The 14,684-nt window shown below is 43.8% G+C and overlaps 1 protein-coding gene across 1 annotated transcript in view; it reads right to left on the bottom strand.

The window, feature by feature from the left end:
- Nucleotides 1-14,684, bottom strand: part of CACNA2D4 (calcium voltage-gated channel auxiliary subunit alpha2delta 4) — a 152,608-nt gene that overhangs the window by 85,188 nt on the left and 52,736 nt on the right. Inside the window, exons 13-19 of the mRNA XM_080391564.1 lie at nucleotides 13,293-13,426; nucleotides 11,553-11,570; nucleotides 10,204-10,281; nucleotides 8,830-8,910; nucleotides 6,317-6,391; nucleotides 4,808-4,894; nucleotides 609-680 (exon numbers count right to left, since the gene is read on the bottom strand). Coding sequence (XP_080247690.1) covers nucleotides 609-680; nucleotides 4,808-4,894; nucleotides 6,317-6,391; nucleotides 8,830-8,910; nucleotides 10,204-10,281; nucleotides 11,553-11,570; nucleotides 13,293-13,426 — 545 coding nt within the window. The remainder of the gene's footprint in view (nucleotides 1-608; nucleotides 681-4,807; nucleotides 4,895-6,316; nucleotides 6,392-8,829; nucleotides 8,911-10,203; nucleotides 10,282-11,552; nucleotides 11,571-13,292; nucleotides 13,427-14,684) is intronic.

Here is a 14,684-nt window from a genome sequence, read left to right as displayed (position 1 = left end):
AATAAACCTGAATGAAAAAGTACCAGTGAATGTAAATGTACAAGATAATTTTGCACTGATTCCAAGTGAAGATGTGTAACCCTGCATTAGAGCTGGTAGGGAACATTCAAAAGGCTCCATTTCACTAGGATTTTTCATAAAACGTCTGTAAATATTTGCATAGAAATTTAATCCTGGACTTGGATAAAGGAAATCACATTCTGACAGAGCGAGGGATAAAGTTTTCATGAGTGTTTTCAAAGTGGTTTCAAAACCTCTTTCTGTCTAGGTCAGCTCAGCATAGTCTTCCCCATTCTAAACTCTTGAAGATCTCTGATTCATTTCACAGCCCTGTAAACAATGAACAACATGCTTTTTGGCTTTGCCTGGAGAAAGCAGGGAGCTGTGAGGCATTTCCAATACCTTTGTAAGAGCAGAGTGCTGGTAGGTATAAAAAGCACTTTTAATGATGTTCTATTTTATGTCTTTAGCACGTGTTATGTATGTGGTGAAACAATAAAATCTGCACACTCAGAAATGCTGAGAATTAAAACCACATCCTTCGTGGTTCTTCAGCACCCACTTCCATCCCCTCCCTCATGTGACCTAACAGAAGGATAATTTCTTACCCCTTTATCCACAGGGACCTTCACATCCATAGAGAGGTAGCCTGTTTCCCCATTGATCATGGCAGTTCTCAGCTGCAGAGATGAACAAGATTAGCATTAGTGTCTCCAGGCAGGGCAGGATAGGAATTAATAGAGCTGCATGTCATTAACGTACAGGGGCTGGAAGAAAAGAGTGACTGTGGGTTCACCCCCACCCCCAGCTCTTTCTTGCTGCTTCAAATGAAAACCTGTTCTCAGTGGTCAGGATCCTCATTCAGTCAGGCTAAGTGACACAGGATAATAATGGCTTATGCTGAAAACTTGATATATCTTTTTAGCAAAAAGAAAGGATCTGGAAGCTATGAAGTTGCCAGTCCAAGTTTCAGACTGTTTGGCAGCCAGAAAGCCGTTAGCACAGTGCTTTGAGAGCCTGGAAGAGGAGACAACCGAGACACCCACTAACTTCCCCAGACCAGTTCCAAAGCTCTTTGACATTTCAAAACTGATTTATAGATTATAAGCTGTATTCTGCACAACTTTTGAGGTGCGGCAAAGCAGCTGTTTAACACAGCACAGCAAGACTCTGTGATAGCAGAGCAGTGAGAAGAGCAGTTTATTCCATGCAGGTTCCAAAGGCAAAATGTAATTTTCACATCGACTCTCAGCCTCTTGCAAGAAAGAGCCAGGGAATTTTTCCACAAGCGCAGAGGCTTTGACTTTAGGTCCAGCTTGCCAGAGCATATCAGCCTATTACTTCAGCTTGGATAGAAAAAAAGGTGGGAAGTAACTTATTCATTCGCACAAATTGCTTCCTTACTTCCAGAGAAAGACCTCCATTCAGGTGCTGGCCGGTCTCAACTGCATTTGCTTTACAAGGCCACAGTTTTGTTTACGATGACTGTTTGATGTGGGTTATTTACAGACCTAGAATATAAAGCTTGTGTTTCCCAAGGCCCATGCCTTGGAAATCAAAACACTGACTGGTACTATTACTCCTTTTTGGCTAAGAGTGTTTGACCTCCTGCCAGAGCCACGGCATATGCTCATCTGGTCTGACAGCCTGCAGTATTTGCTATGGGTTCTGGGTTTAGTTCAGATATTGTTGTTTCATCCATATCTTCTTGAATGTCAGGTGTCTTTCACTGCCCCATAAAGCAGTGGAGAAGTAAATGAGTGGATAACAGATCTCCTTGGATCTCCTCAGCTCCAGCTAGTCTGCAGGCAGGCTACTTGTCCTCTGCCCAGCCCCCAAGTGACAGTGGCTGTAGGCTGGTGCCGCAATCCAGGCTTGCTGCTTCTTCCTCAACAGCTTCAGCTTCTCTGGCATTGAGAAGTGTTGTGGTTTAACCCCAGCTGGCAACTAAGTACCACACAGCTGCTTGCTAACTCCCTGCCTGTCCCTGCCTCCGAGGGATGGGGAGTCTGGGAAAAAGGTAGAACTCAAGGGCTGAGGTAAGAATAATTTAATATAATAATAATAATAATAATCATCATCATCATCGTCATGAAAAGGGAAGAGAAGGGGAGTAAAATCCAGAGGGAAGGGAGAAAAGAGAACAAGTGATGCACTATACAATTGTTACAATTACTCTCCACCCACTATTGGATGCCCTGCCAGTCCCTGAGCAGTGGTAAGCAAGCCTTGGCCAACTCCCTGAAGTTTATATACCGAGCGTGACGTTCTATGGTATGGAATATCCATTTGGCTAGTTTGGGTCAGCTGCCCTGGCTGTGTCCCCTCCCAAACTCTTGTGCCCCCACAGCCCTCTGGCTGGCAGGGCTTGAGAAACTGAAAAGTCCTTGACTTAGTATAAACATTACCCAGCGGCAACTAAAAACATTAGTGAGTTATCAACATTATTCTCCTACTAAATCCAAAACACAGCATTGTACCAGCTACTAAAAGGAAAACTAACTCTATCCCAGCCAAGAAGGTAATTACAATTCTGGTGTCTGGGAGCCCCCATAATGCTCAGTCCTTTTCAGGCAAGACACTTCTGGCAGCAGCTGGCCTCCACTTTGAAAAGTGTGTAGCAGAGTTTGCATGGAGGGGTGCTCCGGTGCATGCTGGAGCACTTGTTCCTGACACCCCGAACAGCAAAGTGTCTTGCTCCAGGGCAATGAGTCTGTGCCATCCCCACCACTGGTAACAAGTGCTGCTGACTCCTTCTCCTGTCTGTTTGTGTGGTTTCAAACCAACAGAGACATACAGTTTACCTGAGGGGTCTCACAACATCTTAAGTGTTTTGCCACTCAGTTTCAATGTCTTTGCAGACTAATTTCTTCTTCAGTGGTTCTGTCAAGGCTGAAGAAAATCTGTCTGGGTGACAGCTCCTAGGCTGCTGGGGAGGATCTCTTGACCCTTCCGATTTCCCTTCACACTAAGAATATCCTTGTGTTGCTTTTCAAAAGCCCAAACTTCCTTGCTGCCTCACTCCAGATACTATTATCACGCATCAACTGGTATTTTCCAGATAGTGCCATCTTCCCTCCCCTAGATTTCTTTTTACCAGCTGGCTATATTACACATCATTAGCACTTGGACATATTTTTCCAGACTGAATTTGCTGCTTTTTAGTGTTGCTGAGATTATACTGCAACTGATGTTGAGTCTGTCATTGATCTAATACCATAGCTGCAAATCTAAGTGTTGAAATGTTGGCAGCTTTCTGCTGCAGTGGGTGTATCTTGAGAGTCTCTAGACTTGCTGAAGTCACACTGCAGATATTGATCGTGTCACTGAATGTCTCTGTACCCTCGGTGACTGCAACCTTTCTTTATTCTGGAAGATGCAGTACAGGAACACCAAGTAGCTTTGTTCTTCATGCTTTTTTTGCCTTTTATTTTTCACTGGATAGTTTTACTCTAATTGCCTGTGGACAGAAACCTTGCACTTTGCATCATATTTGCATTCAGGTATCGATGTTTTTTGGTCAGGCAGGAACATGCTAGCCAAATAAATATGACAGCAAAGTCATCATGTTTCCTGGATTTTTTAATTTTTTTTTTTTTAAATAGCAAACTGGCTAAAGAGGAACACCTCTCAAAGTGGCTCCAGAGAGAGAGAAAATTATAATGGAAGCAGAGCTCCTAGAAGACATCAGTGAACCCACACAAAGCCATTAGCAACCTGTATCTTGGTGGTTCCACTGCATGGAAAGCCTCTTACTTTGTCTTGCTTTCCATGTTTCACACCCAGTTCCATTGTGTTTCATTTGTCAATTTGCCATTCTTCCACTTCCCAGGTTCCTTTGGTGTGTCCTTTTGTACTTGGCCTGCACTGGTAGCAGTAGCTACTTCGATCCTCTTGCTGAGCAGTTTGTTTGTCCTAGCAGTTTAAGTGGATATCTATAGTATCAGATCCATTTATCTCAGCAGTGTCCCCTGTAATCCAGGAGTGTGTGTCCCACAGCTAATTCTATCTTACTCCAAATTCAGTTCTTATCTTAGTAACTTAAGTATCTCTACTCCCCTAATTCTTCTGAGCAAAAGAAAACCAGCCACAGAGGAACCTGTCTACCTTATCATTATATCTGGGTTCCTAGTTGTGCAGTGCAGCCATGTCCAGGTGTTAAGGTGCATGCTGTATTCTTGTTTATCACTTGTAAATAATTTTGCTCAAAAGACAGTAGAAAAGGTATTTTCTAATCTTTTCCCTCTGGGAAGCTGGTTTTTTTGGTGTCTCCACACCTGTGCAATAAGGTGAGTTCTGGAAATTTGTTTTTCCTCAAGTGTCTAAATCCCTTGTCCACCTTACCTATTTGTAATAGTGACCACAAGCTTCAGTCTCTTTTTGAATGTACTTTTTTCCTTGTTACAGACCTCATTAGCTGAGTGGCTTCAGCTGTATGTCACATACTATGTGCATGGGACACCACCATACTCCTAAGTTCTCTTGGCTTTGTATTAAGACAGCATCTGGAACAAGTACACACAGACTGGCTTCCTGCAGCACCCTCCAAAGTGATTCCTTCCCCCTGCCAGTGCTTTTCCTGCACGTTCCATGAGAAGGAAAACTCATACTGGGAATGAAGACAAGCACTTTGTAGGGAAGCATCATACTTGTCCTCTTTTAGAGCACTAACCTCTCTTAGTCAGGGACAGTCAGGCACAGAAAAAAACAGGAATGCCTGCTGCTCCCCCACCCCTTCCATACAGGCACACAAAGTAATAGAAAGAAGGAGCTACAAAGGCAGCTAAATTCACTTTCTGATACTCACTATTTCATCCTGGTCTTCCCATTCCACTTCTGAGAGATCTACACTGTTGTAGTTTGGCTTAGGCTTCAGTTTCTTTCCTTCTTTATACTGGCGTTTATTAAAATAAAAGGGAAAAAAAGAAAAATACCCAAGTAAGTGGCTAGATAACTAACTTTCTAAACTAAGCCTTTAAGAATTGATATGTAATTTGAAAACTAGGGGTGTCTCATCTATTTTCTGACTAGGAAGGCAGTGTTTGGGTGCAAGTGCCTTCTTGGTCTCATGCCATGTATTTATGTGGGCAGTGCAGGGCTAGGAGAGTTCAAGTGGGAGAGGCTGATCCAGGAGCAAAGGACAGGCAGGAACACAGGTAAACTTCCAGGTAAAGGCTACAGACCTCCTCTGTGACAGCATTTTTCTAAATAGATCAGCACAATACACTTGCCTCCAGGAAATGAGTTCTTTCCCCCAGCTAAAAGTGTAATCCCATTAACACGATAATACCAGCAGGAGATCTTTTCTGAGGAGAATTAGGCTGACTCCACTGACAGAACGGTAGGCTTTTCACCTAGGGCTAGCTGATGCAAGAGAGCTATTTCCCTGTAATCTTCCAGGTAAAGGGAATGGTGCGAATCTGACTAAGAGAGGCCAATTTTACGTGGAAGATAAAACAGTGCCCTCACCTAGCTTTGCCGTGCTCCATCCTGGAAACAAAATGTGTCCCTTCTTTTCACATACTGAAGTAACTACCTGTCCATGCCTGTGGTCTCCCTGTGCAAAGCTGCCTCTTTTGAAGACCGCTGCTGTGAAGCCCTGTGGTGGCCCTTTCTCTTGCCAGTAACCACACTAATGCTTATGGCTGTGTGCAGGTGGATTTGTGCCAACAGGCATGTGTATGAAGTGTAAAATCATTGCATGCCTGGGTATCTGAGTAATGAGTCCAGCTGTGTGTTTGCAGACAGATGTGTGGTCTGGAGCTCCAGGTGGCACCATGAGGGAGAAATGTCCTTGTGTTGACTCAAGTTCCAGAAGGTCTTCGCAGCCTACTGGTCTCTAATTTATCTCTGACTTACCATGTTACTAGGGTTTGTGGTACCTGCTAGCCTCAGATTCCCAAAATTTCCAACACTACAGCTGCTGGGTAGCTATTACTGGGGTGCTAATCATGCTGAATCTTCTCGTAGGAGATATGCCCGAGCAAGGGAAATTGTTCCTTCAGCCTAGCAGTGAAACCTTGCATGGACACAGATACATGTGCACCCACAGTACAGCAGATGCATACAAATATAGCCCTTGTGCACTCTTATGGAGGACAGACAGGCAGGGTACATTATGCTCCATACATATGTCTGCATATATATATACATCTATGTACGTGGAATTGATTTCTCTGGCCCTCATGCTCCTGGGTGCCTATATAGCAAAGCATGGTAGCCTTCACAATTCAATAAAATACAAGAAATCAGGAGCATCCCTGAAAGTCATGGTTTCCAAGTAAGCAAAGGTTTTCAAATTCACAGCTGTACATACCAAAGGACGGAGGTCTGGGTGTGAAAGGATGTATCCGTTGTTGGTGTTAAGAAAGGCGTATCCATGGACACCCAGCTGGAGAAAGAGGCATTAGAATAATCAGTGCTTTAGCTAAAACCACTGCTGTGTAATGGATGCCACTGGTACCCTGGCACCACCAGTATTCAGAAATATTTTCCTTTTAAAGGTATTGACCAGCAGAATGTAGGGTCCACCTCAAACCGTTTATCTCTGGATCTCTGGCCACTTGCTTTGAGCAGGCTGACTATGCCTGGACGCACAAAAGGATGGGTCAGGTAGTTGATTTGTGTACACATTCAGAAAAAGATGCCCTCCTAACGTCTTTTTGTCCTCGTGGACAATTACCACCCAGAGGCAGAATAAGCTCCACACAGCAGGCACAGCAGTGCTGCACATAAAATGGAAAACGATGGGGAATGTTGTAAACAGTACTGGCACAGTGGTGACAGGTCTGTGTGCCCGTCACTACACACACAGAGCAGTGACCAAACAAGTGAGTAAGAATCTCACAGATGGCTTCCCTTGAAACCTGGTGAGTCTTCAGAGGAGCTCTGCATTATGTTTCAGTGTTGGCAAGACCAGACCTAGCCTAGGCCCACTGTACAAGCCTATAGTCTTAAAATGCTTGCTAAGGAATAGCATGATCTAAAGAGAGCAGGCACTGGCTGACCTGATCTGCAGGAGATTTCTGAGAGAGCAATGACTCAGATTAAGCCCATATATAATACAAATTCCAGATAAAACCTGAATTGCTAAAAATCTGCTGATAGCCTGTGCTTGCCAAAACAAGAGGTGTCTCAAGGAAAACAAGAATGGCTAGGGTTTCTATCTTCAAAAAAATGTTGCAACTTTATATTCCTATAGAGACAATCCTGGAGGGATAACAGTAGGGAACTGGGGAGGTAAGCCATTTACAATCCATCTGTGCCTTTCTGGAGGGAATGAATTCTTTATTTCACACATCCCAGATAAAAACTTTGGACTCCTTCTATGTGAAACAGTTTTATGCAAAGCACACTGAGCTCAGCTCTGTGTGGTAAGAATAAAACCAAGACATTGGATCAGAACTATAGCAAACTTCCTTGTTGGCCTATTAAAGCTGAAATTTCCCAGCCCAGTAAGTGCAATCATAAATGTACAAGCTTGCAAGGGCTGTAACTCTGGAACTGGTCCTTTGTAACCCGTATGTCAGGGGGTTCAAGTGCAGGATCATAGGTTTCCAAACTGGTCTTATGTTGGAAGAGCTTCTGGAAAATTGTGTCCTGCTTCTGTTGTAGAGAAATCCTTCAAATAATTTTCCTTCCTTCCGTGGCATTTCTTGGAGGAAAGAACAGTGTCCCTCCTTGGCCCAGAAGAAAGATATCATGATACATGGCCTTTGAGTGATGTGGAGGGAGGAAGGTGGAAAGGTATTGGTCTTATAGAGAAAATAAATGCGTATAAAAATTGAAGCTTCTAGACAAGGTTCTCCCAGATCCAAACCAGTTAGCTTTTGTATGCTAGTGAATACACCCTGCCACTCATAGTTCCTGGGTTGCCTGATGGATCATTTCCTACAGCTGCATGTGAATGATCTGCCCTGCATCCATGTGGGGAAGTGCCAAACATATTCATAGCTTCTGACAGCATTTTCAGTCCTGTGAGGATTCAGCAGATTTTGGACAACTGCCTAACTGGTGGTAGTTGTCTGATAGTTATTTAAGAGAAACTGAAAACTTGAAATGATGGCTCAAATTGCCTGATTTCATGGTGATCCTCAGATGGGCTTGCTGTCTCCTGGTGTGCAGACTGATTGAAGAAAAGGTCACTGCACAAAATTTACAGCAGAAACTAAATGAAACAATGCACCTCTGGTGGGAGTTCCTGTGGACGAATGTACTTTTTTAGATACATTGAACATAGAGTTAATGGAAAATTGCTGGACTGACAATTCTGGAGACCAAATACTCTATCTAGGTACAGCACAAGTGAGTGAGAGCCAGCTTCCTGCACACTGTCCTGCCAAGAAATCTTCGTGCTGATCTGGAGAAAGTAACCTCTAAGCATGACAAAAGTTGGCTCGCTATAGTCCATTCAGTCCTCAGTTTTTCTGCTAAGATTATTGACAGTGAAACTAATTTATTTTTTGCCAGTTGGCATGGCAGCTTTTGTTCACTGGGAACTGGATATAAAACTTAATTCTGAGATAGGCTGTCAGATTCATATCTCTGAGGGATTGAGGTTGGTGATCATCAAGATGCAAGGTTTCCACAATCTGTTGCCAATCTACTGGATCATCCATTCCTTGTGTTTCTGAAGCAACCTAAGAGCTTCTAGTAGTGAATGATTTCCCATGTGCTATATAGAAACAACACATTACCACATCCAACATGTCTTGCTTTATGCTCATAGTTCTTCCTAGAGGCAGAGGGATGATTTTTCAGTCATGCCCACTGAAGAATGGCTAGTGACTTTGCTGTGCAAAATGACAGGTTGCATTATCTTAGTCTTACCTTATACCGTGGAGCAAGTTTTAACAGCTCCCTCAGTGGTACGTCAGAGCCCACCACACCCAGGAGGATACCATGAGATCGCTTAAAAACAAAGGAGAATCCTTTTTCAGAAGCAAGGCCAGGGTAGTTTTCTATCAGAATACACATTATTGCCTCCCTACTAGTCTCACATATACTCTCTAGGCTTGTATGAATATGTTCATTCAAAACCAACTAATGTACCTCAAAAAGTCTAAAGAGGTGGCTCCAGTGTTTATGGAGAGGAGTATTTCAACCCAATACTAGTCAGCATTTTTTACTATGATTCAGAAGTAATATAAAATCACTGAAAACAAGTTTTGAGTGCAAAACCCTACATTCGGTATGTGTAAATAACAATAAGGACAGGGCAATCATGCAAGACAACATGGATCGGTTGACAACTTGGGTCAACTAAATCAAATGCCAAATACAAAATTGTTAATCTAGGAAAAAAGAATGCAGGAAATCCCCACAAAATGGGAAGCTGGTTGTTTAATAAGCAGCTGGGAAGCATGATGGAAAAATGACACACAGCGTCCCAGTGCAGCGCTGTGCTGATACAGGTTGAGGCTAGTCTCGGGTGGAGAGGGCAGACAATTGTTTTTAGGACCTGGATAGCAAGTTTATCCCTTGTACAGCAGTGGTAAGGCACTTTCCTCCATTTTAAAAGGATGCTGAGAAACTAGAACTGGTATGCAAAACAGTGTCTAAAAGGTTTCAAAACTCAGAGGAAATGCCCTTATTTTATCAAAAAGTAGACAGATTTGACTTCATTGAAGAGTAGAAGATGCTTCCCAGGAAAAAATACCAAAAGGGTACAGGCTTTTTAATCTAGTAGAGAAAGCCATTACGACAAGAAGGTGAGGCCAGACAAATTGAAAGTGGAATTTAGACACCAGTTTTTAACAGAGAGTGGGAAACAACAATGGAGAGCTGAGGCTGGATGCCTTTCTTCAATGACACTTTTGCCAAACACAGGTTATTGGGCTCAGAAGGAACTGTCTATATGAAATGTAAAGGTCTGCAGTAAAATGCACAGACTAGACAAGGTAATGATCTCTTTCAGCCTGAAACTTTATGGGTCTGTGAATTAGGCTCAGTTTGAAAATGGAAGGGATAAAACAGGGAGAAGTGTCATATTTAAAGGGGTGTTTTGAAGAAATAGCATTCAGAGGAAATGACAGGCTATCATGTTGTCAGATTATCAGCTGCCCGTCCTGCCAGAGGTCCACCGCAGTCCCTAATGGCTGGCTGTTCTTTCAGAGATCCATTGGCTTTAAAAGCCCGCGAAGGGCTGCTGCATCCTTTCATCTGTGCTGGCTGGAAGGAAAGCGAAGCCTGTGTTGCACTCACCGTCTCGTTCTTTTTGCTGAAGACTGGCATAGCCACTGTTGTCATGAGCAACAGACTTTGAGCCTGAGATGCAAAGAGCTGCCACAGAACAATGAGCTGTGTGTTAGCAAATGCAATACCACAGATAACCCGAACGAGAGGCACTGGAATTCCCAAGGACCCCAGATGCTGATTACAATTAGCTGCCTCCATGCCTCCCACACCCCTCTAAAAACAAGATGGCAGCACTTTCCAAAACTCTGTGTCCAAGAGGGTCATGAGATGGATGCTTGCTCGTGTGGGGTGATGAGGATGGGATGAAAGCCAGTGTAATGTGTTGAAGCAGGAAAAATTAAAGAGCTGTTTTAATGAGGAGACAGGTACCTGCAGAAGTGGTGGCACAACTTATAACCACCGTGTATTGGGAGTGTAGACACAAGCCCTTATACAACAAGTGTAAAAACCATCAACACAAGGAGCACAAAATAGAGAAAAGCAACACAAATACAAGCAGAATCACTAACAAGGTATCTTCTATATTGCAAACACGTGAATACCACAAATGAAAAACACCACAGGCAAATATTTAAAATATGCACAAATACACACAAAGCCTGATTATATATACTTGTTACTCAACCATCTAAGCTTAGGAAAAACAGAAACAAAATCATGATCCAAACAGATAAAACAAGGTGATCTATCTCTACAGAAGATACAGGACATGCATGTGTAATGGGGTAACAGATGCTCACAGTTCTGCAGAAGACAGATGCTCTAAAAACACACATGAAAGGAGGTAAAACAGGCAAGACATGCAAAGGAATCTCCCAAATATGCCTATCAAAAGGACCTGGTCCCTCAATGCCAATAGCATCCTCCTCCCATCTCTTATTTGGTCAAGTAAGTAGCAAGGCAAGAAATGACCTCCTGTCTCCATTACTATACATATTGGGAGCCATAAAGGAGCCAGTCAATAATCTATACAGTCACTTGAAGATTTGAGCCTGGCAGCTTGAATTACTGGTCTGGATGATTCTTTGTGGAAACTTGCCATTCACAGCAGCAATTGCACTACCACACAGCAAGTAAACTTCTGTGGTGCTTGCTGGACATATGGAAAAAGAGATCCAGTGAACTAAGCTACTGCACAACACAGGCACCCCTACCTACTCCAAACCAACAGCACAACACAGCTCTCCTGTACATCCAGCATTTCCTCTCTTCTTGCGAGTGTAAGAGGGCTCCTTCAGTGCTGCAGCCCCCACCCCCCTCGAGATGTACAGGCCAGCTGTGGCTGAGTGCTGGCACCAACACACCAACTTGCACATGGGAGACAGCACGCTCACAAAACACAGGGGTGCAGTTACCTCCTCAGACTGTGGCAGCTAGTGAGAGACATGGATGAACAGATGAATGAATACATGATTGGAGGAATGAATCAAAGATGGAGAGGCTGGGGTGGAGGAAGAGCATGGCCAGCCAAGCCAAGAGACAAGAAGAGAGATGCAGCAAAAAAAGCGTAGCAAACAAATCCCTGTGGCTGCCTTGGTGCCAGTGCCAGTGGTGGTGTGCCTGCTAATAGAATAAACTTGCTGGGTAGTTAGCAGCATTTCTGGAGGTTTTGCTCAGCACACTCAAGTATCATGTCCCCAGCTTTCACTTGGCACAGCTCCTGCAGCAGAAGATATCTCCGCATCACCCTCATAGAGCTAGTGTGCCACAGCTGCAGCCTCAATGGTCAGCCACAGCGCAGTGGCGTGGGATGGTCCCTTCCCGTAAGAGCCTCCTGAGTATAACATCTATGCACCGTGACAGTGCAAGCCTGGCTGCCTCAGAGGTATTTCTTGGGGTCTGTGTGGTCTAGACTCTGAGCATAACATCAAGCACTGCCATGTGTGACCTGGACTTCCACATTTCCTGCTACAAAGCTAGGCTCAGTACCCCTGGGTTTACTTCAGCTCAGAGAGTTCAGGTTTCTCACCATGGTTCTTAAACTTAAAAACTGTGGGTTCTCCCCGAGGCCATGGCAGACATGCTAAAGCTGCTGCTGGCCACACCAGAGCCAGTAACTTCAGTCCCACAGTGGGATTTTGTATGGAAACACTCTCAATATTTCTAAAAGATTTCCCACCTCAGATAGTATAAACAGTCCTGAGACCTCAGGTTTGTTTCCAGAAGAGGGTAATCTGACTTCTGGTCAGCTGTAGCTGTCACAGTTATGCAGACACTTCTCTGGGGTGAAGAGTCCAGCACAGGAAAAAAAACCTTTATCTCCTTGAAAGCCCCAAAAGAACTAACTTTCTCTTTTGTCTTTTGGAGACGTAAAAAGAGTTGGAGATTGAGATTGAGGAATGTCTTCTATTTGGGGAGGTGCAGGGGAAGGTTCCTTCAGTGGTGGTCTACTACTTTGTCCTTCCCTTCACTCCTTTCAATTTCAAGGCTGCCTCGGCAACATACCATCACAACAGCACCTGCCCATGGTCTGAATGCCTTCCCGTAGGGCAGACCTGAGACAAAGGGGGGGCACGGGGGTGCTGACTGTCTGGTCCTTTGTGATGTGTCCTTTACCCACATCCGTGGTGATGTTGGGCCTTGCTAGCTCAAGGAGCGAAACAGTGAGCCTGTTTCCCAAACTGGGATCTGTATCTTTGAGAGGCAAAGCGGTATGCATTTAGCTACTGGGCTGGAGGAAATAAATCTCTGTGACCTGTATCCTGAGCTGTAAATCATCTTTCCTGCGAATAATCCTTTAGAAGGTAACCTGCTTTCATAGAAGCACTACTTAAGTCATGCTGTGCCTGTGTGATTAGTCCTGGGCTCCTGGGTCACTGCAGGTTCAGTATTCAGACCTGAGTGTGCATACACATCTCAACACCAGGAGTGAGCAGAGTCTTAGCAGAGCTAGAGACCAGTAATTTCTATCAACCAACTCCTGGGTTTACATAAATTTCAGGACTTCATTTAGATTCTGATACACATAAGATATTTAGAGGGGAAGCTGGAACAAGTTATATGCCTAACATACTAGCTGGGTGTCTAACACCTTTGCCAGTTTGGCCATAGGCCCTGCTGTTTGCTGACCGAAGACTTGTGCTGTAGGTTCTTACCGCACTGTCCATGTAGGCTTCGGTCCAAATAATGTCATGGTCGTGGTTGATGACCATGGGACGGCTGAGCACATGCAGGTACTCCATCACGTTTTCCTGAACATCCGCCAGCGTTGAGATTTGAGTGTAGTAGCCTTCAGGGAAAAACAGAGATGTGAATCACTCTGCTAACGCATCTTCTGTATTTTTAAATGGCTGTCCGTGCAGAGCTAGAACACTGGATATCAAAGATTCTATCTACCCAGACAGTTTACCAGACCTTTACAAAAAGTGCCTTCACATGTTCTGTGGACACACGTTTCTGTGGAAATCTAGAGTTTCAAAGCACTGTCTCTGTTCTTCTCAAAATACCAGACCAGTGCTCAAGGTGAGAGTCTCGATATAACCAGAATCATGCTGAGCAGATATAAAATGTTGCTTTGGGTCTTAGGCAAAACCATCCACTAATCAGGCTGCTTTTGGTCCTAAAGGCCAAACATATGCAAGCAAAGTATTCCACTAGGCTACCCACTTAGCTTGCCCAATTTTATGTTAAGCCAAAACACGCAACTTCTCTTCCAAACTTTTTCCAGTGCTCTACTCTTCAGTTTGCCAAGCTTTACATCCAAGGATGAGGACTACTTCCATCTACCCATTGGAATCAGAATGTGAATGTGCAAGTTACGTATTTCCACAGATTTTCCCCTGCAGATGGACCCGTAACAGCCTAACACTACAACAAAGAGTAGAGAGGAAGAATGTTTACAAGTTATCAAAAATTCCTCAAAATTAGCTGCTTAACTGGTTAGAAATGCTAACAGTATAATGACACAAGGATTCTTCTCCTGTTTCTCACTACGTGGAACTGATTGGTTGTACTTGGTATAGGATGGAGTATGTGAGATAGATGGAAAACTTTTGTTATCGCTAGGAAGACGCTGCCATGTGAAAGGGCTCATGATCTGATAAGCTTTGTGATGTGAGAACAGATTTAGTGTGCTTGAAAACAAGGACTACAAGAGCTATACAATGTGTAGAAATAGAAGAACCAAAATCAGTGAGCCTTCTGCAGAGCTCAAGTCTGGTAAGTGAGAATTCAAGTGCAAAGAGCATATTTCTGTTCTCTGGTTATTCAAGAGAATCCATTCTCACATTTTGTGGCGAACCAACAGCACTGTGAATTCCTTGTCACTAATCTTATGGCTGAATATGCAGTCTGAAATCCAGGTTTTTGTTTCATCTAAGAAAAACTAAAAATATTATGTGTGATTCATAGTGCTAATAGATGACAGTTTGAGCCTTGAACGTCCCCAGCTCACTGACATTCTGCAGGCCAGCAACTCTTATCTTATCTTGTCAATTATTTTCAGTAGCAAATGCATCCATGCATTTCTTAGTCTGCTGGAGACACTG

This window comes from Falco punctatus, assembly GCF_963210335.1.
Source record: "Falco punctatus genome assembly, chromosome: 6".
In the NCBI taxonomy this organism is placed as follows: domain Eukaryota; kingdom Metazoa; phylum Chordata; class Aves; order Falconiformes; family Falconidae; genus Falco; species Falco punctatus.
The sequence above is the reverse complement of the archived record's forward strand: the minus strand, read 5'-3'. Positions and strand labels throughout refer to the sequence as shown.